This window comes from Halichoeres trimaculatus, unplaced genomic scaffold, assembly GCF_033239565.1.
Source record: "Halichoeres trimaculatus isolate MK-OKI-2021-1 unplaced genomic scaffold, fHalTri1.1 fHalTri1_scaffold_5, whole genome shotgun sequence".
NCBI classification, from domain to species: Eukaryota; Metazoa; Chordata; class Actinopteri; order Labriformes; family Labridae; genus Halichoeres; species Halichoeres trimaculatus.
In genome coordinates, this window is record NW_027437183.1 from 9,899,521 (window position 1) to 9,926,427 (window position 26,907).

A 26,907-nucleotide genomic window follows, 5' to 3' on the forward strand; every position below is an offset into this window, starting at 1 on the left:
GCAAATCCTCTTTTTTGCTTGTTTGGCACAAAATCATGGTATCCCCTTTTCCTCTAATACAGTTTTGGGTTGATGAAAGGTTTTCTATGCAAGAATTTAAAAGTCGTTTTAAAAACATGAGACTGTCACATAAACATGACTCTGTTATGTATTGCAAAATGTGTCAGGCCACAAGTCAGCTGTAGCATGTTAAGACTACTTTTAGCTCATAGATGTAGATATTAGAAAAGTGAAAATAATGACATTGGACTTGAGCTAGAGACAATAGCATAAGCAATTTGAAACAACTAACACAGATGAAAGGAGCACAAGTGATTATTTTAAATCTATAACTTACAAAGAAATCTAGAATTGTGTTATTTCCCCATCGTTTCCTACAAAACTGCAACCCCTGATCTTGATATATGAAGCCAGTGTGGAAGGATTACAGAAGAAAGTCCATTGCGTCTTGCGTCTTGTTTGCTTTTGTTGCTAATGGTGAGGCATCAGTTCCAGTCTTTTCAATGGCTGACTAAAAACTCCTCACAGAAGCCTTGAACTTCATGTGAGGGTCCTGTACAAAGGGACTACTTCTGTACTACCTGTTTCCTGTTACCTAACGGAAAAGTAAAGGAAGGTAAATCTGCATAATGAAGTTTCCATATACCACTGTTTCCCCAGTTTTATCCCCAAGACGCATAAAAAAATAAGGCCAGCTCTTTATGAGGCAATGTGAAGAACTTGGAGTTCTCTTTCACATCTATTAACCTACCTAATTCATAAGTTCTCTGAAACTTCTAGGAACACTTTCTTTTGCACAGATGTAGATGAGGAATAAAGAATAAATGAAGTAAAATGTGGTGTTACTGCGGACGATTTTTTAGTTAAAAGTGCTTTCTGAAAACCACGTCAGAAATAAGCAAAAAGGACCAGCTCTAAGAGCAAACTTAGACACAGACACACACACACACCCACACACACACACACACACACACACACACACACACACACACACTCACACACACACACACACACACACACACACACACACACACACACACACACACAAACACACACCTAGGCCACAATAGGGCCATACAAACAGACATATTGGGGGCAGTGTTGACTTATATCCCTATGCTAATAAGCATACTAATTCACAGAAGGCCGGGAACTTTCTGGAAAAAAAGGAAACAGAAAGCACTAGCCTACAAGATACACACACACACACACACACACACACACACACACACACACACACACACACACACACACACACACACACACACACACACACACACACACACACACACACACACACACACACAAAGCCACAAAGAGGAACCCTCCCGCCTCTTTCTAAAGCCCTGTAGACCTCTATGACAAAGACAGGAGAGTCAAAGAGAGAAAGTCTTTGAACTAAAGAGAGATTCAGAAAAACTACTTTTTCATTGTCGCATTTCAGAGAAAAGGTAAAGAGGATAAAAAGAAGGGAGCTGTAGGGCCTGTGCCGAATGATGGAGCTGACTGTAAAAAGATTACCACCAGGTTAAACTTCCATTGTGCTTAAAAAATGTGTTAGCAGAAACAAAAGGATGGTGCCAATAACTTTTCAAACACTGTGCAGTAAAACAAAACCATACATCCTCCTGATTATACCAACTATATCTCTATGTGTCACTGTACCTGTTGGTGCTGTTAAAGAGTAACGAAGGCCTTGTGTACACCTGGCATGTGAGGTAATATGATCTTATACTGACAACCTTTAAGAAAGGTTTGAACCCACAAAGGACACAATGAAGACTTTTCCTATTAGGTGTGGTGATTGGATGTGATTTAATGTGCATTGTTGTTTGATTAAACTTCTATGAGCTGTTGAAAACGTATTGAGGCAGAGTTTTCATAGTATATTGCAAAAATAAATTTATTTCTAAAGGGAGGATGCATGATGCAGTTAGTTATAAGAGACCCCATGCAGACATGCCCAAGGAGTCCTCATAATGTAGAGATGGATCTAGTCATTCCATTAATCACTGTTAACGAAAGATGCTTTTCAACTTCATGAATTTCCCCGAGGAACTAGGGATCCTTTGAGGAACTGTGCCTTTTGACAGTTGGAACCATGGTTGAAATTTTGTTCTGGTTTCTCCTCCTTGGGTGTAGTACCTTCTAAAGATCCAGGAACTTTGGGGGAAAGGGCCTACAACATTTGTAGTTTCTAATTTGTAGAACATGCACAATGTTTTTATTTCACTTCATTTCCACAATGACCTTACACAAAGCTGTGATTCACTCAATATCTCTTTAACAATTACTGTCATCTTTAAGCCTGATTGCAGGATCTCTGTACACTCCCGGTGTTTCAGCTGAAAGAGTCACTCTGTATACTGAGCAGATCAGTGCACAAAATAATTTAAAGTTGTTCGAAAGGAATACATTCAGCAGAGGGTCGACTTTCAAATCTTCTTCTGCTTCTCTTACCAAATGCTAATTTACCAAATCTATTTGCAATGTGATAAAGTTACGATGTGATACGATACGACATGATATGATGCGATACGATATACTTTATTGTCCCCCTAGGGAATTTTTTGTTTTGGACTCGCCTGCTGCTTACAAGTCTCCAGAATCTGATAAAACAAACAACACAAAATTGCACATCACAGACACATATTACACATTGCAATTTGTGTTGCAATATTGTGTTAAGAAAAACAGCACAAGCTAAATCTTTTTAATGCTAACAGGCTAACTGTAGTGTGGCACAAGAGGATGCCAGCCTGTCTGTCCTGGCGTCATCTTTGCTGTATAGCTATTACTGCCCTCTCCAGGCCTGCCAGGGACTTCAGTCCACAGTGGAAATGCAGGCAACAATAGGTCACAGGAACCATTTAGTTCCTTGAGACAAAAGTTCCTGGTACTTTGGGGAAAATCCATCATAAGGCTCTTTTGCACAGTTTTGTTCAAACACTAAAAAAATGTGTAAGAGCATTAAGTTTCTTAAAACTAAATATAAACCAGGCTCTCTTTCTCAACACCCGGCTGTGTAAAATACTTGATTCTGATTGGTCTGTAACAGCGGTGATTGATTTGACACAAATGACACCCTCTTCCACTTCAAATGGCCCTGTCAGTCTATTCCATCCATTTCCTTTATTTTTCTATAACTCTATTTAGGTCCCTCTTTCTTTCTCCATCCCTCTGTCACTCTTGATGAGACAGTTTTATTGTGGAGGAAAGCAGAGTGTGAATGACCATTAGAGACCATTTTACCCCCCTCTTTATCAAATTCAAAATGACAGACCCCGTGATACTCTGCGTGTGTGTGCTCCCCTTCCATCAGCTGTCTATTATCCCAGCCAAATCCAAATAATATACGGGCCCTACAGGCTGCTAATGCCTACATTTGTGTGTGTTTGAGTGTGTGCCCGGCCAGAAAACAAAATCTTTGAGTTAAATGACAGCCATATGAAACTATGTGCAGAGGCGATTGGCCCGGTGTGGTTTTCCTTAACTGATGGACAGGTGGGAAGTCTAATCCCATCAGAGAGTTGGTTAGTCTGTCCCTCAGGGCCCGCCCCTGTCGACCGAGTGGGCCCTGATTGGATGATATGATTCTTAAAGTCAGATGGATTGAATCGCCTGAGGCCGAGAACAAGAGAAATGTGCAGAGAGGGAAAGAAGGGAGGGCAAGAAACAAACAGAGAGAAAAGACTGCGGGATGAAAACTGAGAGTGAGAGAGATGGATGGATTCTGTTTCAGGGAGAAAATATACATCTGTGAGACTAATAGGGAAAACCTGAAGAAGGAGACATGGAGAGAAAAGCAGAAAATTTAGACGGATCACTTAGCTTGGAGGGAGATGAATATGTATTTAAATAAATGACTCGGCTCGGGGATATCGTTGGTAAATGGGGGTGAGTGGGTGGTTGAGTTTTGGGACTCCTGAGGAGGTTTTGGAGAAAGTGAAGAGGAGTCATGAGGAAGAAGAGTGTAATAAGTTTAAAACTCATTCCATAGTTTGAGTATTAGTTTATGCAGAAGCAAACACACTTGATAAGAGCCAGGGAAGATGACTGTTTTCTTTTCTTGTTTGGTTTTGATTCTCTTGATAGGTCTCAGGTTGTGAGTGAGCTCAGCTAAATCCAGAGATCTGTGGTTGTGATTACAGAGCAAGATGTATCTACCTGGAAGTCTTCGCTCATCATGTTATATAGACCTCATTCTTTTTTCTTCCTCTAATTTTGGAAAACTTTCCTCTCATAAGATGTCCTCACTGAGTTTCCAACCTTCTCTTTTGAGCTCATGCTTGTGTTTGACTCAAATGTAGAGGTGTTGCTGCTGGCTGAGCTTTTCATGGACCTTGTGTTGCTTAGATTTGGATTTAAGCCTTGTCAGTGTTCTAGTCGGTCTCCTTTAATATATCAGATTCTGTTAACAGAACGCAGTATCTGCTGTTCGTTGCTTCCACCTCTACACTGATGCGGTCGAATCTCGTTTCACTTGTATTATTAGGGAACTTGGTGTTTAAGCCTGAAGTGAAAACTTTAAAGAGAGAGTACTGTGCTTTTTTTGGTTGTTAAAAATGTCCCTCTAGTTCCTTGTCCTTTTTACACAATTGACATCTTAAAATACCCCTACATGTCAGGGTTGTCACTTTAACGTGTTAATTGGATTTATTAATTACACCGCAAATTAATGGGTTATAAAAATGAATGCAAGATTAACTCAGTGGCTGCCAGCCATTTTCAGTGCATCTTGAACCATCTTTCAAGACCCAAATAATATTGTGTTCTATCATCTATCATCTCACATCTTCTCCTCATATCCATGCTGGTCTCTCATCCAAAGAGTGCACTGCTCTCAGCCACAGTAGTTTATGAGCATCATTTTGTTTGACAAGCTCCGCCAGACCCTGGCTCCCTTACTTCTATAGGCGCAGTAATCCATTGCAACCATAGACGTCTGTAGATGTCTATGGCAGCGAACACAGACATTTTAATATTGGCCAGTTGAAAAAAATGTTGATTTACAAATCTTCTCTTCTTTGTGAATTAATTTGATTAGTCATGCATTACATTTTGTAATGTGCTAGAATTCAAATTCTTTATTTGGGGACCTTTATTAGATATAAGATTAAAATGTAATTAATTAGATTAATTAATCACAAATCCTTTTATCGATTAGATTAAATTTTAATTGCTTATTTCACACTGCTGTGTCAGAAAACTCTGATTTCAGCCCCTGACTGAAATGCTTCATGCTAGCTGCTGTCTCTTTAAAGGTCCCATGTTGTGCTCCTTTTCTGAAGTTTAATATGGATCATCGATGTCTTCATGAAATGGTAGTAACATGTTTTGGTCCAAAGAGCCAATAACTCTAGCACAGCAGCATTGTTTCCAGGCTCTCATAGCCCCTCTGTTCAGAACGCTCTGATTTAGTGGGTGTGGCCTTCATATGTAAATGAGCAACCGCTGATACCGCCCCGCTCTTCAGCATCACTGAGAGCGGCGCCACGAGCTCCGAGTGCACAATGTTTTGAAAACAGTGAAGCTAGTTTACCGTAACATTACAGGCTAAAACAACAGGCTAACCTCAGCTACAGTTAGCATCCTGTAGCTAACACAGGACACTGAGGAAAAGCTCTTACATCTGCTCCATAGCACACAGCATTTAATACTCACATTTCCAGGGTTCGAGGTTTGTTGGTGGATGGTTGGTAATGCGCCTGGATTCAGGACCAGTCTATTCGCTAGCCCTGTCGTACTGTCAAAAGTTGGAAAAGCAGTCGGCCGTGAAATGACTAGCACACACATGCACAGTTTTACTGAGTGTAGCTGGCACATTTCCTTGAAAAATGAACTCTTGCCACTTCGACTTGTCTTCTTCCGAGATGGGAAGCTTGTGCATGGAACTATGTGGCTGTTTACAGCCCAAAACAGAGCAGTGATGGCTCTTCACCTTTGGCATTCTCCAGGTATTAGGGGGTTCGGGGGTATCTTCTCTGGTGGACCAATCAGGTCAGACTTGCTCCTGATTAGTCAAAAAAGGGAATCTCCGGTGTCAGCTAATCCCCCAAATTCAAACAGCTAATTTTGGTCAGGATTTTATATTCACAAGCACTACTAAGTACAGGTTTTGTCATTGAATATCACATTTTGTGGGCTGGGAGGAAAGCCAAAGACCCACAAATTTCACTATAAGACTTAATAAAGTGATTTTTGCATAATATGGGACCTTCAAGGCCCCCTGCTCTACGAACCCCCTTCTGACTGATTGCAGAGCTCTTAGCAGACCTTGGTGTTTGAAGCCTGCTCCTCCCAGGTGTTGTGAACCAGTTAAGAGATCCTTATGCAACCACATCATTCCAGCAAGTTTTGTGAAGATCTCAAGAAGCTTAAATATGTCGTATTTGAACTACAGGAGACTGTAATAACTCCTCTGTGGTATAAATAAAGTAGAATTTTCAGCTAATAGGAACTCATGTTCTAATTAGCAATCAACAAAGAGTAAAGGAAAACATCAACTGTGAACTGTTGAAGGAAGTGGTTCAGAGTCTGCAGATTGTTTCTCACAATCCAACAGGGAGCTGCGGGAAATACTTTTAGAAGGAAACTAAGTCGCCGGACTTGTCTGGAATTGACGTTTTAGAGTAATTATGAATACCCAGTGGCAATGCTGGCAGAAACAGATTAGTGTAATATAACATGAGCCACAGGTGCCTCCAAACTAACAGCACCACTGCTTTGCTTTTAAGCTCAGATTTTCAAAGACTGAGCAGAGTCTCCTTTGGGGGGACGGAGACAAAACGGCAGCAGGTGGTTTAACAAGCTCACAGTGAGAAGAGGGATTGTAACAAGTGCTGCACACTCATGCACATCATCGAGACATGACCATCAATTAACCTCTGAGCAAAAGCACAGAATAAAACATCTCTGGAACAAGCCTGAGGTCTGGAGGTCAGGGGTTTCTGCTTGCATAATGTCACACTCTCCTTCTCTCTGTAGACACATCATTATGAGTTACGGTATGCACTTGAAGTAAAATACGGTTTCACTAGATTCAAATGTTGGCTGTCAAAAAGCTGTAAGAGTGCTACACTGCTGAAGGCGTCTGAGCATCTGTTGCAGCAGTAGCACATATTTTAAGCATATAGGGTGTTTGCATACAATACGTACAAAGTGTGAGAGCTCCAGACACCCGAGAAAAGCTGTTAGAGAAGATTCACCACCTTATTTTACTTTGAAAAAACACGGCAGGAATACTAAGGAGAGGATGTTTAAAACCATGTTAATGCTTTCCTCTCCTTGGGCTCGTGTGTGTGTGTGTCCTCTTTTAAAAGTACAGATGGTGAAAAGGGTTCAGCCTCTACTTTCTCACAGAACTTCAATCAAGCGTCTGCTTTTCCTTGAATTACTGCTGAAGAGTTTGGAAAGTTTCCTACAATTGTCTTTGGAGGTTTCGTGATTGTTGTGGTGTTATTTTGTGTTATTTGATAAAGGTGGAAACAGTTTTTCTGGCCTCGCTGCCTTTCAACAAGTCCTAACTGCTGAGATCTACACTTTTCCTCCTCTTGCTACTTTTTTTCTCTTTGCTCTTTTTTTTTTTACCTTTGTCTCGTCAGTGTGTTCTCTCACTTTATGTCTCGTTCCTGCTCCTGCTCTTTGTGTGTGTGTGTGTGTGTGTGTGTGTGTGTGTGTGTGTGTGTGTGTGTGTGTGTGTGTGAGAGAGAGAGAGTTAGAAAAAGAGAGATTAAATCCATTCTTCAGTGTCGTTAAACCTCCAACTCAGCTGTTTACTTGCAAAAACTCACTTGTTCTAAGTCTGTGGGTGTGTTTTTGCATCTTTCTGTGTGTTTGTTTGTCTTTGTCTTGTCTATCATATAGTCATGTCAATTAAAAATAGAAATGTTGAATTATATTTATTTATTTGAGATCATTAATAAATAACACAGACTAAAGCCACCTCAGAATCTTGTCTGCTTTGATATTTTTAACCTGTAACTTTCTTATTTTGGGATTTTAAGAGTGTAATGATGTTTAGTGTTTTACAAGAGTCCAGAGACTTGTATAACCATGGTTTTAAAAAGCTTTTTGAAGTTCAAACCTTCATCTAACTGTTGGGTCCTGGTCCCTACAAACTCAGTGTGACTGAATGTTTATATTTAGAAGTTGTTCCAGACTCCTGTGGGAACCTGTAATGTCTCATGTCAAAGGCTTTAATTTATTCCGCTCTGTTTTTCTTTGGAAGCAAATCAAAATTTAATCAAAATACCCAGTGTGTTTGTATTTGTTTCATAAATAACAACAAGGGATGGGATTTATGGATCTTGAAAGGGAGCTGGATCTCGTGGATCTGTTTGTTCCAAAGAGCCATTTGAAAAACTGACTCATTTTTGTAATTGTTTATTTTTTAGAAGCCAGCCCGAGGATAGAATAGAATAGAATAGAATAGAATAGAATAGAATAGAATAGAATAGAAGAATTGAACTTTATTGTCATTGTAACAAGTACAACGAAATTAAAGTCACAGCAGCAATCAAGAAAACAAAAGTAATAAAGTGTTGGAAAGTGCAAAAAGGTCCATAAGAAAAAAGATGATGACAGCTTGTCCATCATTCTCCAGTTCAGCCAGCCTCCACCTCCACAGGGTCCAGGACTGAGCTTCTTCAGTCATGCTCCATCTCTGTCTCTTGTATCCTGTCTGCTCACAGCAGGTGAAGTTCTTCCATTGGTGTCTGGTGTTAGCTCTGTTAGCCATGTCTGTGAATATAATGATGCTACTCTGCCCTCTGGTATTCCCTCTGTTGCTGGGTTAGCACAGCTAGCTCGTCCATCTTATTGGAGATAGATCTTACGTTCCCAATAACGATGGATAGAAGGACAGGTCCATGTCGACACTTTTAAGCTCACACCTGAGAACCAGCATTTCGTTCTCACCTCCCTCTCTTCACCTTGTGGGAAGACATCAGGCCTTACACCAGTTAGCATTTACATGCTACAGGCTGCTAACAGCTGGGTTCACATATAAACAATGCAGCCATGGTTACATGTGAGATCTCCAGACCAACACAGGAGAAAAAGTAGGAGAAATAATTCTGAGGCCACAAAAAGTTTGGTGTTCATGACCAACAAATGAGCCATACAAAGTAATGATCCACTTTGAAGGATAAGTTCAGTTTATACAGGTTTTACATTGTTTATAGAATGAAGTAGAACAAAATACTCACCCAGAAGGTTTTCCTGATCCAAGCAGTGCTTTGGGAGATATTTAGACCCAAAATCGTGCAGCGGACATCCGTATAATGGGATCCATCAGGGCATAGACAGCGTCACTCCTAAAACTGCATTAATCGTCCAAAGACATGTGTTTTTCACCAATATTCCATCAGGGTCGGCTCCGAGTTAGTCCTGCGCATGCGCAATACTTTTTGGAGAGCTGACTCCTTTCTTTAAGGGGCAAACGTAAACAAAGTCTTCGTCAGTTCAGAGGTCATTACAGCCAAACAGCGCTGTCTGGAGTGACACATACTGCAGCAGAGGACTATCTCGGAGCCGACCCTGATGGAATATTGGTGAAAAACATGAGTTTTTGGACGATTACTGCAGTTTTAGGAGCGGCGCTGTCCATGCCCCGATGGATCCCATTATACAGACGTCCGCTGCATGATTTTGGATCTAAATATCTCCCAAAGCACTGCTTGGATCAGGAAAACCTTCTGGGTGAGTATTTTGTTCTACTTCATTCTATAAACAATGTAAAAGCTGTATAAACTGAACTTATCCTTTAAATACAAAGATTACAAAAAAAGAGATGAAAAAAATTACAAGAAACGAACAAAGAAGAGAGAGCTGCTGCAAAAGGCAGCCATAGCCAACAGGGTGGCGCCTAGCAACCATGTATTAACCATAGTAACCATGTGTAGCAACCAATATTCATGATGAATGAGGAATTTATGATCCAAAGAAAGCAAATAAGGATTATTTGTCAAAAAAATTAATAAAACAGGATCAGCAAAAGGAGAATCATATCACCCACAGGGGGCGCCAAATTTGATACAGTGAGAAATCTCACCATAGGAGCTTTAATTTATTTTTTAGAATAGTAATATTTGGGAGGTGTATGCTTTTGTTCTCTGTAACATTGGGTTGATAGAGAATCTGGGAGACAACAAGGGTCAAATAAGAGTGTGTGCACTACACCAATCGTGCTCATACAGGGTTTGTGTTGTAAAATAAGGCCAACAAATGTTTTTGGACTCTTCCTTTCAAGTGATACATAAAAATAGCTTATTAATGTGAGCCATGAGAAAAAATGTAATTGTAATATTATTCACAGCCTATTGTTGCCAATAATCAAGGTGTTACTGTTCACACTTTTTTACTCTGTGTCACCGCCATAGATTGTGAAATATTTCAAGTCATTAAGCCTGAATTACACAGCGTCTAGAAGCAGCTGTAGAGAAAATAAGAACTCAGAGAAGACGTGTAAAGAGGTGGTAGTGAAGGATGTAACTGGAGGTGGAGAAAGAAGAAGGAAGTATTTATCTACCATGAGTCGATAAATTTAATTTAAAATGATCCTTTCAAAGATGGATATTTTGGAAACCACTTTGGTTTAGCACTCTTCTTTTTTGATTCTCACCAAAAAGTCCTTGGATTTCACATTTTTAGACAACACAAGTGACACTCTATGCTCTCTGGCTTAATAGGAGCACAGGGTTTAATTCCTCAGGGAGCTCTTCTGGTAGAAATGATAAAGACACAGTAGAGCTGTTGGATTGTAAATGTTAGAAATGGATGAAGCTTTCTTTTCCAGATCAGTGGAGAGAAAGTGAATCTTCAATATGTGTACTGACAGAGATCAAACTGCTCATCTAATGATCAGTGGGAAATGTGCTGTAACTAATGTACAACAGCCATATTCTACTGCAGGAGTCAATCTCTGATAAGATAATGATAAAACAGAACTTTCTCAACCAGGGGAAGATGGCACTTACGTAGAAATGATAATGTCAGAAAAGCTTTCAGCTTTCAGCTTTTCCTGGAGGATCCTGAGGCGCTCCCATGCCAGACAGGATACACAATCCCTCCAGCACATTCTGGGTCTCCCCCCGGTCTTTCCTCTCAGTTCAAGGTGCCTGAAAACCACCCAAAGGGCGGCATCCAGGAGGTATCTTATCAGGTGCCCAAACTACCTCAATGGGCTTCTTCTGATGCGAGGAATATCAGCTCTGCTCAGGGCTCTGGTCTTTATCTCTGTGACCAAGTCCAGCCATCCTCCAGGGGAAAGTTAGTTCAGCCCTCTTGTCTTTGATATCTCTTTCTTTCAGTCACAACCCACAGCTCATGACCACAGATAAAGGGGTTTGATCATAGATCGACCAATAAATCGAAAGCTTTGCCCTCATTTTGAGCTAATACTCTTTTACACCACTCGTCCACAGCTGTGACAGCTGTGTGAGTTTGTGTCCTCTTGTGATCTTTCTGAGCGTGATGCCAGCTCAACATTGTTTGCCTGACACACTAGTGAGTCTGTTTTGGGACTTTGACACAAAAACAGACATTACCAATGACAAAATGTAAAAGATTTTAAAGATATTTTTATTACAACCAATGAGACACTACAAAAAATGAAAAATCTTATCAAGTGGTTTCGTCTTATTTTCAGTAGAAAATATATTATATATATATTTAAATTAATATGAGCCAAATTTACCTGACTAGTCCAGAAAAATGTCTTATTTCAAATTACTTAAAGAAAAAAATGAAGTTTGAATTGCTTGTAAAAAGTTTTTAAAAATCTGTCAATGGAACAAGAGAAAAGTTGCTTATATCAGGACACTTTTCTAGTTTCAAGCAAATTTTTGAGCAAAAATCTTGTTTCATTGGCAGATTCTTTGTACTTGTTTTAAGCAATTCAGACCTCATTTTGGTCTTCCATCAACTTGAAACACGATATTTTTCTGCACTGATCATTTGAATGTGGCTCATAGTAAGTATAATAAGACATTTTTTACTTAAAATAAGACAAAAACACTTGATAGGATTTCAGTTGCATGCAGTGGAGGAGGAGAAAAGAAAAATAGGTTGACGCTTGACGTGTCTGACAAATGACTTCTTTTTCACACCGACGGCCCCCTGCACAGTCCTTTTCATGCAAAAAATTTCCACGTCACGCAGACTTTCCAACCTGCCAGACGGAGACATGCGGACAAGATGGAGGAAGTGGTCAAAGTGCAGAAATACAGACACCTGTATGACTCTTCACACAGAGATCACTATAAAAACTGAGGGGTAAATAATTCATGGCATAAAATTGCAAATTGGAAAAAACTCAGGGACAGATATGCAACTATGTTATGAACAAAGCTAAACTTTTTCGACTCTTCTTTAGTTCTCTGCTAGACGTAGGTTTGTGTTAGACCGCCCCCTGCAGTTTGGGAATGGACACCAGTGGACCCCGGGATAATGCGTGAAGCATAAAAGCTTCACGCGTTCTCTCGCATGGATCTCATGCATCTCGTTTCCGCGTGCCACGTTTGTAGGGAAAGCATAACACAGCCTTAAAGCAGCTCAGTAGTTCATGAGATCCCTATTTCTACTGTTGGCAGAAGTTTCTTTTTTTTTTTTATTTCTTCTATCATTTTAAAGATCAACAGAAGGTACCCTCACCCTAACTACAGTCAGTTGGTTGATAGCTCTTTTGTTTGGACAAAAAAGCTGATATAAACCAGAGCTTTGGAAAAAAAAAAAATCACTCAAAACTCCTCACAAGGCCTTAAATATACGACAGGTCTTGTACCTGAGTGCAGCTGCCAAGAAAGCCAAGAAACTGCAGTGAGTGAAACCTTTCAGCAACCTTTGAGCATCAAATAATACGTTGTTTACTCCGTGCCAGTTCATTTGAGTCCACTCCTCTGCGCTGTAGAATTACAATTCACAAAGAAAAAATGATAATGAAACTCCTCTCCCTGATGCTGAAAAGTTTTGAGGCCTTTTCTTCAAACTCAAATTGCTGACAAAATGAAGTGAAACTTGATTTTTCCAGAACGATCCTTCGGGCCATTCCGCCACGGAGAAGAAGTAATTCGGCGGTAGAAATGACAGAGCAGGACAATGGCTGCCGTTTCACTTCAAGCAGAACCATTGTGCATTCCCACAACGTCTGCTGTCTTTACCCTCATTGGAACCTGAACGGTGCCTCAGTCAGCGAGCGTCGTTTTCACACTGATTTACACCTGGAATATAAAAATGATTTGGAGAAATAGTTTGAGGCACCAACAGTCTAACATCCCTTTGATGTTAACAAGCGGTAAATCAGGTTTCAGAGAGAGAGGGAGATGAAGAGCGCGGCTGAGCGGTAGGGGAGGGAGGGCGAGGAGGAGACAAAAGAAATGAGAAGGTCAAGAGAGGGAAACACTGAATGTTGGGGCAGATATAGAGAAAGTTAAAGGAAATGAAGAAAAAGAGAAATTGAAAAAGGGAAGTAGACAGAAGGTGGGTTGGGCACGTTCCCTTTTATGTTTGGGGAGCAGACGCCAGGAGAAGAAAGTAAAATTGAAAGAAATTAAAAGGTGAGAGGAGATAGAGCGGAAACGGTTTAGCTCTGATCTACAAAATGTTAACCTCTTTGGAGATCAAAGAGTTTCTTAAGAAAGCCAAAAAATGTCACCTCACAATGTGTGTGTGAGACTGTGTGTGTAGATTCCTCTCTTATCAAAGAGAGCCTGACGCAAATCTGAAGTGAAAGTTATGACGTCAGATGTTTTTCAGATTTTAACTTCAGTGTCTGAAACTTCATAATCCCTGAATATCCTCACTTTATGCAAACACATTAGTGTGTTTACTCTCCTCAAGATATTTATTCATGTTCCACATTCTTTGAGATTATTAAGACTTTTTTTAACATACCCTTTAAGTGTCAGCTGAGGTCATCAAGGGCAATAGCTTTACTCATGCAACAGAATTGTCATAAATGGCTTTAAGTCGTGATTTTGAGATGTTTTGAAAAATAAAAATCATAACAATTAAAACTTTGTCAACGATAATTGTAAGTTTGTATGTGATAGTGATAGTGCTATTTATGTGCTATTTTGTCCCTTTTGGTGCACCGTTAAGTGAAGCTGCTGCATTGTCTTCTTGCTTCCTGCTGCAAAAAAGGAAAAAAAAAAACTGTCAGACTGCTCAGTTTAAAGTCTGAAGTAAAATGCTTTTTTTTTTCAAAGTCAGAATGTAAGTAGACAAGTAACACTACCCGGTGCAAACTTGTTAGACCTATCCAGTGATGGACAAAAAGACAAGAACATCTGGGAAATTTAGACCTTGTTTAATGAATGTTTAAAGGGAAAGTAATGTATTAACAGCTAATTTTAAAAAGAACACTGCATAATGGTGATGCAGGGACAAGAGGATGAATGGATATACCTTGATTATGATAAGTCACAGCTTTGCCACAGAAAGGTTGAAACCTTTGAAAGGTAAAAGGCAGACAGGCTGCGAGAGAGTGAGACAGACACAGAAAGTCAGACAAAAGGAGTGGATGTTAAATGTGAGGCTCAGAGTGAAATAGGATGGGGTGTGGAGAAAAGAAGGAGGTGTGTGGGATAAGTGTAGTGTGGAGAGATGAAAGAGAGGGTGAGGGAGATAAAGAGGGAATAAAGCTGAGCGCAGGAGGAGGGAGGATAAGTGTAGGGTAAAGAAAGACGTGGAGGAGAAGTTAGACACATGCCAGGAATAGGTGAATGGATGTGGACATGCAGGGAATCTGAAGTAATGAAGGGGAGGAAGAAAATGGGAGTAAATATCATCAACAGTTTTGCTTCAGTGTATACTTTTTAAAATTTGAATTAAATATTTAACATACATATTATTTTACTTTGAAACAATAACAGAGATTGATTTAAATTGATGGTTGGTGTGGGATTAAAATGCTGGCATTATGTACAGAGGTCCTTGTCTGGTTTGACTTCTGGCCTAAACCCTGGGAACACGTCTTGACTCATACTCCGCTCCTTACATTTACTGTCTTTATGTTGAAATCCTGTCTGACCTCATTCACTGAAACTGTCTTAATACTTATTTTAAAAACTGCCTTAATGAAGGTTTCTAAATGAAAAGCAAAGATGCAAGCCACATCCTTCCTTTTTTTCTTACTTTTGGCAGGTGTTAGTTCCTGTGTTAGTTCATACTCATTGTTTAACATTTAGCAGTTTAGACAAGGCTAGGGTTATCGATGGCTCTCAAGGCTGGATTGTTATGAGTGGGAAGAGATCCATGGTGCTGATCCAGGCAAACAGCTCTTTTTTTTTCTTTTTTTCTGAGCGCTCTTTGCAACTTGATTTGAAATGTTGCCTCTGATGCCACTTGCTTTTTTTTTTTTTTTTTTTTTTTTGCTGCTGCATTTGCTGTTAACAGAGTATAAACGCTTACATTTCAAAGGAACTTGTGTACATTCTGAAGAACTTTTTTGATGGTAAACATTTAAACTTTTCATAGTTTAAATAAATATTAACCTCAGTAATTTCATATAAACACTTTTTGCCTTTAACCTAAAACATTATCAGTCTTTTCCCACAGCAGGGCATGCAGGTTATTTTTTAGCACTGGTATTGGTCGATACCAGAACCCAGGTATTGGTATTGGTATTGGTATCGAAACCACAAAGGTTTGATCAGTGTATCCCTAGTTTAGAACAAACATTTGATGATTAATAGAAGCTGACCAGATCTGAATGGAGCAACATACAATATCTGGTTATTTTGCACTGAAATATGAGTAGATCAAAGAATGATTTTAAGAGGAAGTTGTGAATGAGGCCCACCAATCAGTGGCGATCGTCTTTGGACACTGTGACACGAATCAGTCCAGTTAAATTCTCCTTTTATGGATCAACCAACACAATATTGAGAACTCCAAAAACTAGTTGTTTTTATTCAGAGCAGGTTTACTGTTTTTTTTTAACATATGTATTGTAATGAATAGGCCTGATTTAATACAATGTGAATAATTCTGTAAATATTTTCTTGACAAACACCGCTACATGACAGCAAAATAAATGTGCCGTCACTGGTTTCTGAACAGTGTTCTTCCTGTTTGAATCCATTGTTGCTAAAACAACGTGGGACGATTGGTACAAACACTGTCGTCTCAATCAGTCACACATCCAGAGGGTGAAAATGAAACTGACTTAAATCCTGGTTTTCCATTGTTCTGCCTGTCAGATTGTATGTGAGGGTGCTGTCCACTTTCTGAAATACAACCAGAACAATCCAGTGTCGACATGCATTTTGTTTTCCAGCTCAGGTTCAGTCTAATTGGGAAAACGGGGTTCTAAAAGTGGATCTGAACATTTCCATAATCAGAGAAACAGCTAGCATTTAACGCTGCTTCTAAGGACAATACGGGATTTCAGGTCAGGTTAGTGGAAATATTTTTTACAGACAAGACAGTGCGTGAAAAGTGAGAGGGAAACAAAGGAACAAAGATATGCAGTGTTTACATTGAGAAACGTGTACTTCATGTTTATATAACTAAGTAAGATTGGCTGTCAAAGAGCAACAATACAGAAACATTGTCTTTTCAGTTCTTAAAATAAGACTTTTTTTGACTTATCAGCTGAATCTGGCTCATATTAAGCCTAATAAGACAATTTGTTCCAAAAATAAAACATAAACACCTGCCAAGATTTCTTTTTTTCAGTGTAGCTTCAGATTCGTTAGAAGTGACAGGTTCACCTGGTTGTAAACAAACCTGAGATTCACCTGATGTGGTGCGAAGGAAATACAAAAGCATAATTAACCTTTCTGCACCAGGCGCTTTGCAAAACACTTTCCCAGAGTGCTTTACAAACTGATAAGCGATCAGTGACAAAATATCACATCATGCTGCAGGAGCATGAATCCTTTGATGAAAACAGGCTCCAGGCTGTGCTTAAGGAACGCACTACATCAGCTGCATCTGATTCTGTGGAAATCGCTGTGCTCAGTCTGTACGGGGTCATTTACAGGCGTCAGACTCTGCATGCACGTTGTACTCATTTCCTCCTCTTGTCTTTATATCTCTACAGGTTTCCCAGAACTGCGACCAGGTTTTGGTGAACGGTAAAGAGATGCGAGGTCGACAGTCTCTGGCGGTGAACTTCACCTACCTGCACCTCTCTGCTCAGCTGCTGCTCACAGTGTGGGTGCCGAAGCTTCCCCTGCAGATAGACGTGTCAGATACGGAGCTGAGCCAGGTTAAAGGCTGGAGGGTCCCCATCATCACGAACAAGAGGTGAGCTGCCTGCATGGGCGTGAGGGGAAGAGCTGAGGTAAATACGGTAAATAACTGAAAGGGTATAAGTTCAAATTCACACAAACTGTTTTGTATTATGAATGTTTTTTTTTTTTTTTTTATTTCATTCAAATACCTGCTTCTTTTGTCACCTTTCTTTTAAGTTTTAGAAGAAGCACAATTTATCAGATACACTAGACCAGGTAACACAAGCTTGATGAGTGTTTACAGTCTTACGTAGTGGGAAGCAAATGAGGGATCAAATTATTTTATGATATGGTTATAAAATAAGAACTTGATTGTACAACTTGCTTCATGTTTTATTTTTTAAATTTTATTTAGATGTACCTTAAAGCTCCTGTGTGAACATTTTTTATGTGCATTAATTTTAGCACACTTATGGACCTTTTATCCTTTTATCTCTTTGCTGAACTTGATGAAAAATCTCATCGTTTTAACACTCATATGCTTTACTCAATGTGAATCTTTGATGTCGTCTTTGACTCATTTTGTCTGGCAACACTGGTTACAAATACTGTATTAGGCCTTGTCAGTTGAAATGATCAGTCTCGTTTGCTTCTGTGGGTCATAAGATGGGTAGCAAACTATGTACTTTTATAGGTACCGACTAAATTCTGTCAAAAGTACCGGGTACTGAATCACGTAAAATCGGAAGGTACCATGTTAAGGTCCCTGAACTCATTCTTGTGACTGTGAAGGAATGGAAGAGTAGGTGATTTACCATGCTGCACATGAACACAGCATTGCACTGTAATATATTTAAGAATAAATATGTTAAATTGAAAAAAAAGAGATTTTGTCATTAAACAAATAAATATTTTTTTACCACATAGACACAAAAAAGTACAGAAAATTGGTACGATTGAGTACGGACATTGATTTCCAGGTACCTGGAATTGGTATTGCATCGTTTCAAATGTGAAAAGTGGTAGTGCTAATTTCAGACTGTTTCATAAGCAACAAACAAACTCCTCTCAGGAGCTTAAAACTTGCATTATTTATTTATTTACTCTTTTTCAGTAGAACACTTTTAATTAAAAAAAAACTGAAAAAATTATCCTTTCTGTCGCATGAACTCTAATAATGACGCAGGTGATGGCACAGGGGTATAATATCTTTAACCCATCTGTATAAAATAAATTGCTTCTGTGATCATTAAAGTGGAGGCGAGACCCTACAGAAGTGAAAATGTCTCACCTTGAACTGGCTTTCTACAACAGCAGAAACACTTAAAGCAAAGCTCATTTCATATCAAAACTGTAGTTTTTTTTACAAACTGTCCAATTATGTGCAGGAAGAAGCAGATTCACAGAGAGCCTTAAGTGCAGCCCCTTACTTTTTCTGCTTCAACGTGTTAACATGTATTTTCTTCAGCACACAGCAGCTAGAGGCAGAGAAAAAAGTATGAGTCAGTGTTATAATTAATGTGTTTTATGATACATTTACAAGATCTCTATTATTTCAAAGAGAGAAAAGATAGAGTGTACCATGTGTGTGTCTGTGTGTGTGTGTGAGAGAAAGAGTGAGAGCTGTGTGATGTAGTGCTTATTGAATGAAGCAGTTGAGAGCACATATTGTTCCAGTCGGTCTATAATTTCCAGTGAGGTCAAGGCCTGCCTGACTATACTGATGACGACTATTATAGCTTTAGCATCATAGCAGCTGAATGTGGCATGCATTCACTTAAACACACACACACAGACACACAGACACACCTACAAATGCACACAAACCCTCTCGACTGTTTGTGTGTAACTGCCTCTTACTTTCAATACTTTGGTGTGTGATGTGTATGTGTGTGTGTACACATGATTGTCTCCTGTGTTGTGCAGCTTCACGTGTTTGTGATATGTGTGTTTGTGATGTGTGTATGAGAGGAAGAGAGGCTGGGGGAGTAACAGGGTATAGAGGAAGAAGAAATGTAGCACAGAATATGAACTGGCAGCGTGGAATATAAAGTGTAATTTGCCTTCAGGGCATTTATCTTTCCCATAGCCTGCAGTCAGAATGAAAATCTCAGCTGAATATAATACAGGGGAAATAATTATTGTCACAGAAATGAACTTCTAGTAAGCCAACTCTTTCCTAAATCATTTCATAAGACTTTCCCACGATCCTATATGTGTCACGTGTTTAATCTCACGTTATGTCTTTAATTTAAAATCTCTCTGTCTCAGCAGAGAAAGTATTTTTAATCAATTCTGATCAGCCTGTGGGTCAGGGATAAAAAGATAATTGGATAGATGGAGAATTGTCTCCTATGCTTCAAATTGAGGAAATAGTCTTTAGGATGCCTTACTAATAAATATATTGAGATCATTCTCATTGATTTCTATTAGCTAATGCACTCACTGGAATGAAACATATGTTCATGCAGTTCTGGAGTCATATTTTAAAGTACCATAATATTTGGAATATAAGTGCACATGCTTATAAGAAGCGGTCTGTTTATTGGGATGTCTCCTGGAGGAAAAAGGTTTATGCTACCATCCTGCACCTGTACATGCTGCACAGTCCACTAAGTGCAGTTTGGACCATCTTTAGTTTCCATGTGGAGTTTGCATTTCCACAATTGGAACTCCTGTAGTTGAGATTTTCCTGCACGAATTGTGAAAGTTGTGTCAATAGACTGTAGAATATGTGGACAGAGTCTCCAGTAGGGTTGGGCATTTCAAACAAAAGTGCCATCTGATAATTGCTAGTAACTTTTAGAAAATTATTCAAAGATGACCCCTGGCCTTGTTATAGTAGTCAAGTTAGATACAGTCTGTTTTAGTTTGTATTATCTTAAAAGTCACTTGGCAGTTTTTGGTCGCACACTATTTCCTGTCCTGCCCAAACATTTTTTTTCTGCTAAATTGATGCATCACAGCGCCGGCTTCCGGCAAAATTAGGATTGCTGCTACATGTGGCCGGACTGCAACAAAGCAGATCAAGTGTTAGTTGAGACACTGACTTGAAACCTATCTGATCTGGTGCTGTGACGGAATGGAGCTGTACTGGAGCCAATCTGGTGTATTACAACCATAGACTGTAGAAAAAAATTGGACGTCGTCTTGCTCGGTTCGAAGTGAGGTTGCCACAAAAGCTGCCTCCCTGGTGTCTAGCTACAGTATAGGTAAAAACAAACAAACTGGATTTTGAGTCATTCCAGATAGGCTGTGGTCAAACTTCAAAAAAATTAAAACTCCTTGTAGAAATATTTCTCACATCTAATTGTTGTGGTGATTTGAAGATATCATTTGTCTGCCTTGTACTCAAGTCCTCTTTTTTCTAGAAAAAGTTTTGTTTTCATTAGTTAAAAAGGAGGTTTTATGTCACGTTTAACAATGATTGACAGCTGCCATTGTCGTGTACTTTTTTTCGGAGATTATAACATTTGTTAAGAGGGAGAGCCAAGAAGTGATTGAACTCCTTAAAGAAAAAAATAGTTATTATTTCCACTCAGATGTTCCCAGAATCCCTCACGGTCTTAACTGTGCAGACTCTGGCTGCACAACTTCACAACAACAGCTTCAATGGCTGTGCCTGTGACGGGGGTATTTTGGCTACAAAACCATACAATGGTGAACGGCGGAGCCACGCTGTCCACTCTATATACAGTCTATGATTACAACCATAAAACACAGAAGAACAAGTGTTTTTTTTTTGTTGTTGTTGTTTTTAATATTGTTAAAGACAAAGCCATTGTTGCATGAACTATTCATTTTCTTATTATTGTTAATGACTATTTGAGTTGAAAACAATTTCCCATCCCTAGTCTCCAGGGCATCACTCATCTGTTTTTGCTACAAAACCCTCCTCTCTGTAACCAGCTCTAAGCAGGTATAAACACTTTAAAGTGTGCCTTTTTTTTTGAATGCTTAAAGATGACCCTGAGGGAGAGTGTTTGCACTGATGTACATGACGCACCCAACCTTAAGAAGATAGAGTCGCTATCAAAGGGCATTTTGTTCATGATGTATGAGGATTATGGCACCAAGGCAGAGCTTTGTAACAAGCAATGAGCCTACACTAGTTATTCTAACCACAACATGAAAGGTTTGATCAACGCTTTCAGTTGAAAGATGTCCAACATGACATCTTTTTTTCATTGTACAAATACAGATTCTGTAGGATTCTTCCGTGTGATGAAAACATAGGTTCAGTACAAACAAAAGTTTTCATATTTAGAATTTAAGCTTTTTTTCCAGTCTAAACATCAAATTCAGAGTCACAACCTACAAATAGTTTGGAAAAAAAAAAGTCTGTGTCTCATCTCCCTTGAAAAAGCTTTTTTTTTGTTTGATGCAGGTGTGACCGTGCAGTCATGTGTGGGCATGTGAGCGTGTAAGTGAGTGTGTGTCCTCAGACGTTTGTATCTGTGTTGCTTCTGCTCTCCATCTTGCCGCCCCTCCATTCTGTGCTGCTGGGACTATTTTTCAATTTTGTCAATTTTTGCTCAGGTAGCCACAAGTCAGTTTGCAAGCACGCACACACACACACACACACACACACACACACACACACACACACACACACACACACACACACACACACACACACACACACACACACAAACACACACACACACACACACACACACACACACACTTCCATCTACCCAAACCACTGTTGCACAGAATGAAACACAAGCACTATCAGACACACTCTCTGACACATATGCACCAGGGGCTGGAGAGTGGAAAGAAAATTCCTGTAATATCACTTGGGTTTCACACTCAGTGACACGAAAGTAGGTGTGTGTGTGCAACTGTAACAGCCAGTGTGAGCCTGCCTGAATGATATGTTGTGCAGATGAGACACAGAGAGAGATGACAAGAATGTGTGCTCTTTGTGTGTCCATGTATGAGAAAGAAAAGAAGGGGCATGAGGGAGGTTGTGTGTTTGAGCAGTGATGGTGTGTTTAAAATTCTTATTTCTTCACTTTAGGATCAAATGGAAGATTTTTTTTTCACATTAACCCTTAAATTATAGATGTTTACAGGAAACAGGAGAGATACAGTGCTTCAATGACTTTCAAGCCAGACTGAGTCAATAAACTGCTTCGACTGGTGGTGTGCTAGCTGGCTAACTAGCTAGCATAGTCTATTTTTCAAACATCTGCAGAGCTCATTATTGACTTGAAATCAAATACTGATATCAGCTGTTTGTGAGTACTCCATCTTGTTTAAATTTGCACAATGAAACATGGGAAATGGACACCAAGGTTGCCTCTGACATATCCTCCAAATGCAGCCTGGAAAAAGGAGGTCACATGTGTCAGCTACATTTAAGGAGCCTTCAAACAGCCTTTCACGTACTAATGTGACGCAGTCACTCTTCAAACAATGCGCGCCCAAGGCTGCAGCCACTGAAATGGGACACAGCTATAGTATAAGAAATGAGACAGCTTTTAAAGTAGCCTTCCGTATAGTATATAGTCTTCCTGACTAACCTTTGCAGAAGCTTCCTTGTGCACTCATTGTGTAAATAATAAAGGTTCATTCTACAGAGGCATCAAGATTTCTATGTTCTTAATGTCATTGTCTGTAACAGAGGAAGAAAACAGAGTAAAATAAAAATAAATTTTTCTAAGTGCAGCTGCTTTGCTCCATTAAAACAACTTGTCATGCACATGTGAAAACTTTGTGAGGGATTTGCATCGCATTTATCAACTAGATTATTTCAGCCCCCTCTTTGCAAATGATCAGCCAGCTCCTCCGGTTTCTGTGCATGATCATGTGTGTAGTGTATCTTCTTAACTGTGACTAAGAGGAGCTGGTGGGATGTTGTTTTTGAACCTGCCAAAAGACACTTTTCACTTCCTAGTCTTTTCAGAAGCCCTTTATTAAAGTGCTGAGTTTATATCGTGATCAAAGGTAGTCCTTTTGTTCTCTGAGCTGTGCTACGACTTAGTTTGGTTTTGCAAAAACACATTCACGTAAATGTTGTAAATTTGATAGATGAGCAACTTTTCTCAGTACTATTTCAGAGTCCTCCTTTTGTTATCCTCACATATTGTTTGGAACAGTACCCACATGCCCTTTGCAATATCTTGATCTTTTTTTTAAATCAGATTTTTAATTCTTCTTGGTGTAATATCACTGAGTGGTGGTTAGTATCCACTGCATGACAGCTGGCTGTACAGGTGCCTTTCTGTGTGTATGTTCTAGTCATTGTAACTTGCCTAAAGGTGTGAGTGTGAATGGTCAGCTGTCTCTATGTATGAGCTCTGTGATAGGCTGGCGACCTTTCCAGGGTGTTTCCCACCTGGTCATAAAGTCGTAGAAAAGTAAGTGGTAGTTATGAGGCTCTTTCTTAATCCTTGTTTTTTCATGTTTCTTCCCTTTTGTGAACAGTTTCCTAACAGAGATCATCAAAGTGGTTTTATGTGCTTGATTTGCACCATGTTCCTGCTTTTTGGATCATGTCTTTTAGAGATGCAGTTCCTCTCACTTGGCAGCTTCCTGTATGCTTTCAACAGTTCAGCTAAACTCTTCCTTTAAAACTCACCCACAGACAGTATTAACAAAATTTAAGCACAAACATTTCAAGTGATTTATTCAACCAGGCATCCCAAGAAATCTGCATTGTACAAGTGAAGTGTTTTAAAAGTGCTCAGCAGGATTAAAAGATGAAGTCTCTTTTCTCCGACTGAGAGCATAACCTAGAGCAGAGATTATACAGTAGATTACCCGGAGCTCTGTGTTGAGTATAAAACTGGCATTTAATTACCAGATTATCTTATCCTCTCTCTCTTCCTCATCTCTCCTTTCCCTCCAGACCTACGAGAGACAGTGAAGACGATGAGGATGATGAGAAGAAGGGCAAAGGCTGCACCCTGCAGGTATGATTTGATTGGTTTGCGTCTCACACCCTTAAGGTTGTTCTTAAACGACAATATCAGTATGTAATGTCTAATTTAGTAGGATTAAGATACTCTGCACTGCTATTGTGTATTTTCTTCCATAAGTGAACTCACAGGCTCACACAGAAACACACTCAGCCTGCTCTTCCTTCTCTTGATCTTCCAGTACCAGTATGCTTTGGTGCGGGTCCTCACCCACTTCGTGGCAGAGCCTTCTGACCCAGGAGGGGAGATGGTGTACATGTTAGGAGCAGACTGGCAGGCAGATATCACTCATCTGGTGTTGGAGCAGCTTAAAGTACGTGTGCACACAAATTTGCTCACACTTACATTAAACTCCCTCAGAAGGATTTAGTTCAGTGTTTGGGGAAATAAACTGTCTGATGTTCTTAGTGAGAGATGAAGAGGATGAGAGTACTTTCATGTCCAACAGTACTTCAAATAACACTTCTATGCTAGACTTTAGAGAGTCTAAAGATCAGTTGAGAAAGACATAAATTAGGGTGTAAGTGGTAACTTACAGCCTGTTTTCATCTGTCCTTCACAGGTGGAAGATCCTCGCATCGCCAGACTGATAGACGGACGCATCTTGATAGGGCGGGACCTTGGGATCACCACTATACAGGCAAGTTTGGACATTTAAACCAGGGCTGTCCAAAGACAAATCCAAAGTTGGCCCACCAGCGATTTCACAAGGTTAAAACAATTAAAAAACATGTAGACATTTTCTCCAGTGTGCCCAAAAGCAGGAGGTATAGCATGTGTCACTCCGAGTGATATCAGTTACGGCCATAACCAGCGCATTGTCTGACTTCATCAGCCTACACATGAATTTATACATGAAATTCGTTAAACGGCATGAAAGGTGGGCACATTGTTACAAACAACTCACTTGCACTAGTCCATCAAGGAAGTTTAAGAAAAATGCAAAAAGCATAATTTTACACCATCTGAAGCTTTTTTATTTTTTCCTTACTGTAATGACACCACAGGTAGGATGTGTAGAGGGGTGTGCAATAAGCTTTAAAGAGAGCAGTTTTAACATTGTCAGTGCACATGTGGAATTTAAGTGCCATATATTATCATTTGTTATATATATTCTCATTTGGTATTTATTTTTTGTTGCACTTTCTCTCCTGGCCACAAATGAACACTGTGTTATATTGGTAATAGGGTGGCACTAGTCCCGTCAGCTCAAATATGGAAGTCTATGACTAGAGAGTGAGAAGATGCAGGATCATGGCTGGGATGGAGTGTATGAGACACTGGCACTCTGACAAGAGAAAGTTTAAAAATAATTGGGAACATGATTTCTTTTTTTCACAAATACTGATCCTACTGCAGTATGCCTTATTTGTAGGCAGACAGTTGCTTTTTTAAATACAGCAGTCATTTATCGGAAAAAAATAAAAATGAAGCATGTGTCCAGTTTTATTACTATTCCTTATAACAAAAGGATGGAAAATGCACTATTTAGGTCCCACAGGAGCAAGTTGTGTCCCATTGTGTTCGGGTTATATTGAATTAAATGTCTTTGTGCCAAATGGATGTTCAGTGATTTCATGCTGTGAAATACAGTACAGAAAAGTGTTTTCATTTTTAAAATTACTTTTATGAGTATTTATTTTGCACAATTATGCTATAGGCACCCCTGATATAAAGTAAAAATAGCACAAAGCAAAGATGATTTTGAAGTACTCGTGTCAGGACATGCCAGAAAACACTCAGAAAGGTAGAAACAAATGTGAAATTCTACTATGAGAGAAAAAAAAATATATCAGAGAAAAATAAAAAATCCATTGTAGGATTTAGAATCTAAATGTTACCGTGAACAGTTTTCCTATAACAGCCATGACTTCCTTTACAAGTACAGAAAAACTGTGTATGGTTCTGCAAAGTGTAATTTGTCAGCCGTACGTTACAGCCATAAGCACTCCATTGATGTTACATTATCCCCTCCTCCTTCCGCTCCTCTTCCTCTGCGGCAGTTCTAAGCCTCCACTGCAGCCTCTTTACACAATTAACCACAATTAACTGTCGGATTTGGCCCTGACATCTCAGTGTGATGTTCAGCAATTATGCACAAACATACCTACTTTGGCACACAGGGAACACACTTGCTGCTCCCTGAATCCCAATCCTCCAGTCTATTGTGAATGAAATGACAGTGGAGGACAGTCCTGTGGCTTACTGTCTTATTTTACTGGTTTACCGAGTTCAAATCACTTCACACCGCCCTTTTAATACAATTTATGTAATTTTCTATCCTGTTATGTAACATCTCCATCTCTCATGTAACAGTATAACGATATACTTTTATATTCTGGATACAGTTCCATTCAAAGTGCTTAAATTTGCATGATTGCTCTGTAAAGTGTGTTGTGCGTGCGTTGAAAGTGGTTTGGCATACAGCAGTGGGAGGTTGTCTTGGGGATTTTGGGGAACAGCTGAGTGAGTGTTTGCATCCATTCAGCTAGGGACCACTGCATGCATGCACGGGTACACACACACACACTCACATGCTTGCACGCATTCAGACAGCTGTCCTCTGTTTGGGGAGCCAGGAGAGAGAATTTACCCAGCATTCCCATCCAGAAGCCAGAGCCGACAGCCGTCATTTGATAGTTTGACATTTCAATTTTACCCCCCCAGCCCCGTCTCCCGGAGCCTCGCCTCCTCCTTCTCTCCTCCCCTGCCTCTCCTTCCCTCTCGCGCCCTGAGCCTCTTTTTCTCACCCTCTTATTCTCTGCCTGTCTTGAAGAGCAATCCCAAAGCCGTCAATC

At 39.7% G+C, this 26,907-nt stretch overlaps 1 protein-coding gene across 1 annotated transcript in view; it reads left to right on the plus strand.

The window, feature by feature from the left end:
- Positions 1-26,907, plus strand: part of LOC141790241 (transmembrane protein 132C) — a 343,929-nt gene that overhangs the window by 306,001 nt on the left and 11,021 nt on the right. Inside the window, exons 7-10 of the mRNA XM_074669971.1 lie at positions 17,048-17,253; positions 24,040-24,103; positions 24,291-24,422; positions 24,672-24,749. Of these exons, the coding sequence (XP_074526072.1) occupies positions 17,048-17,253; positions 24,040-24,103; positions 24,291-24,422; positions 24,672-24,749 (480 nt within the window). The remainder of the gene's footprint in view (positions 1-17,047; positions 17,254-24,039; positions 24,104-24,290; positions 24,423-24,671; positions 24,750-26,907) is intronic.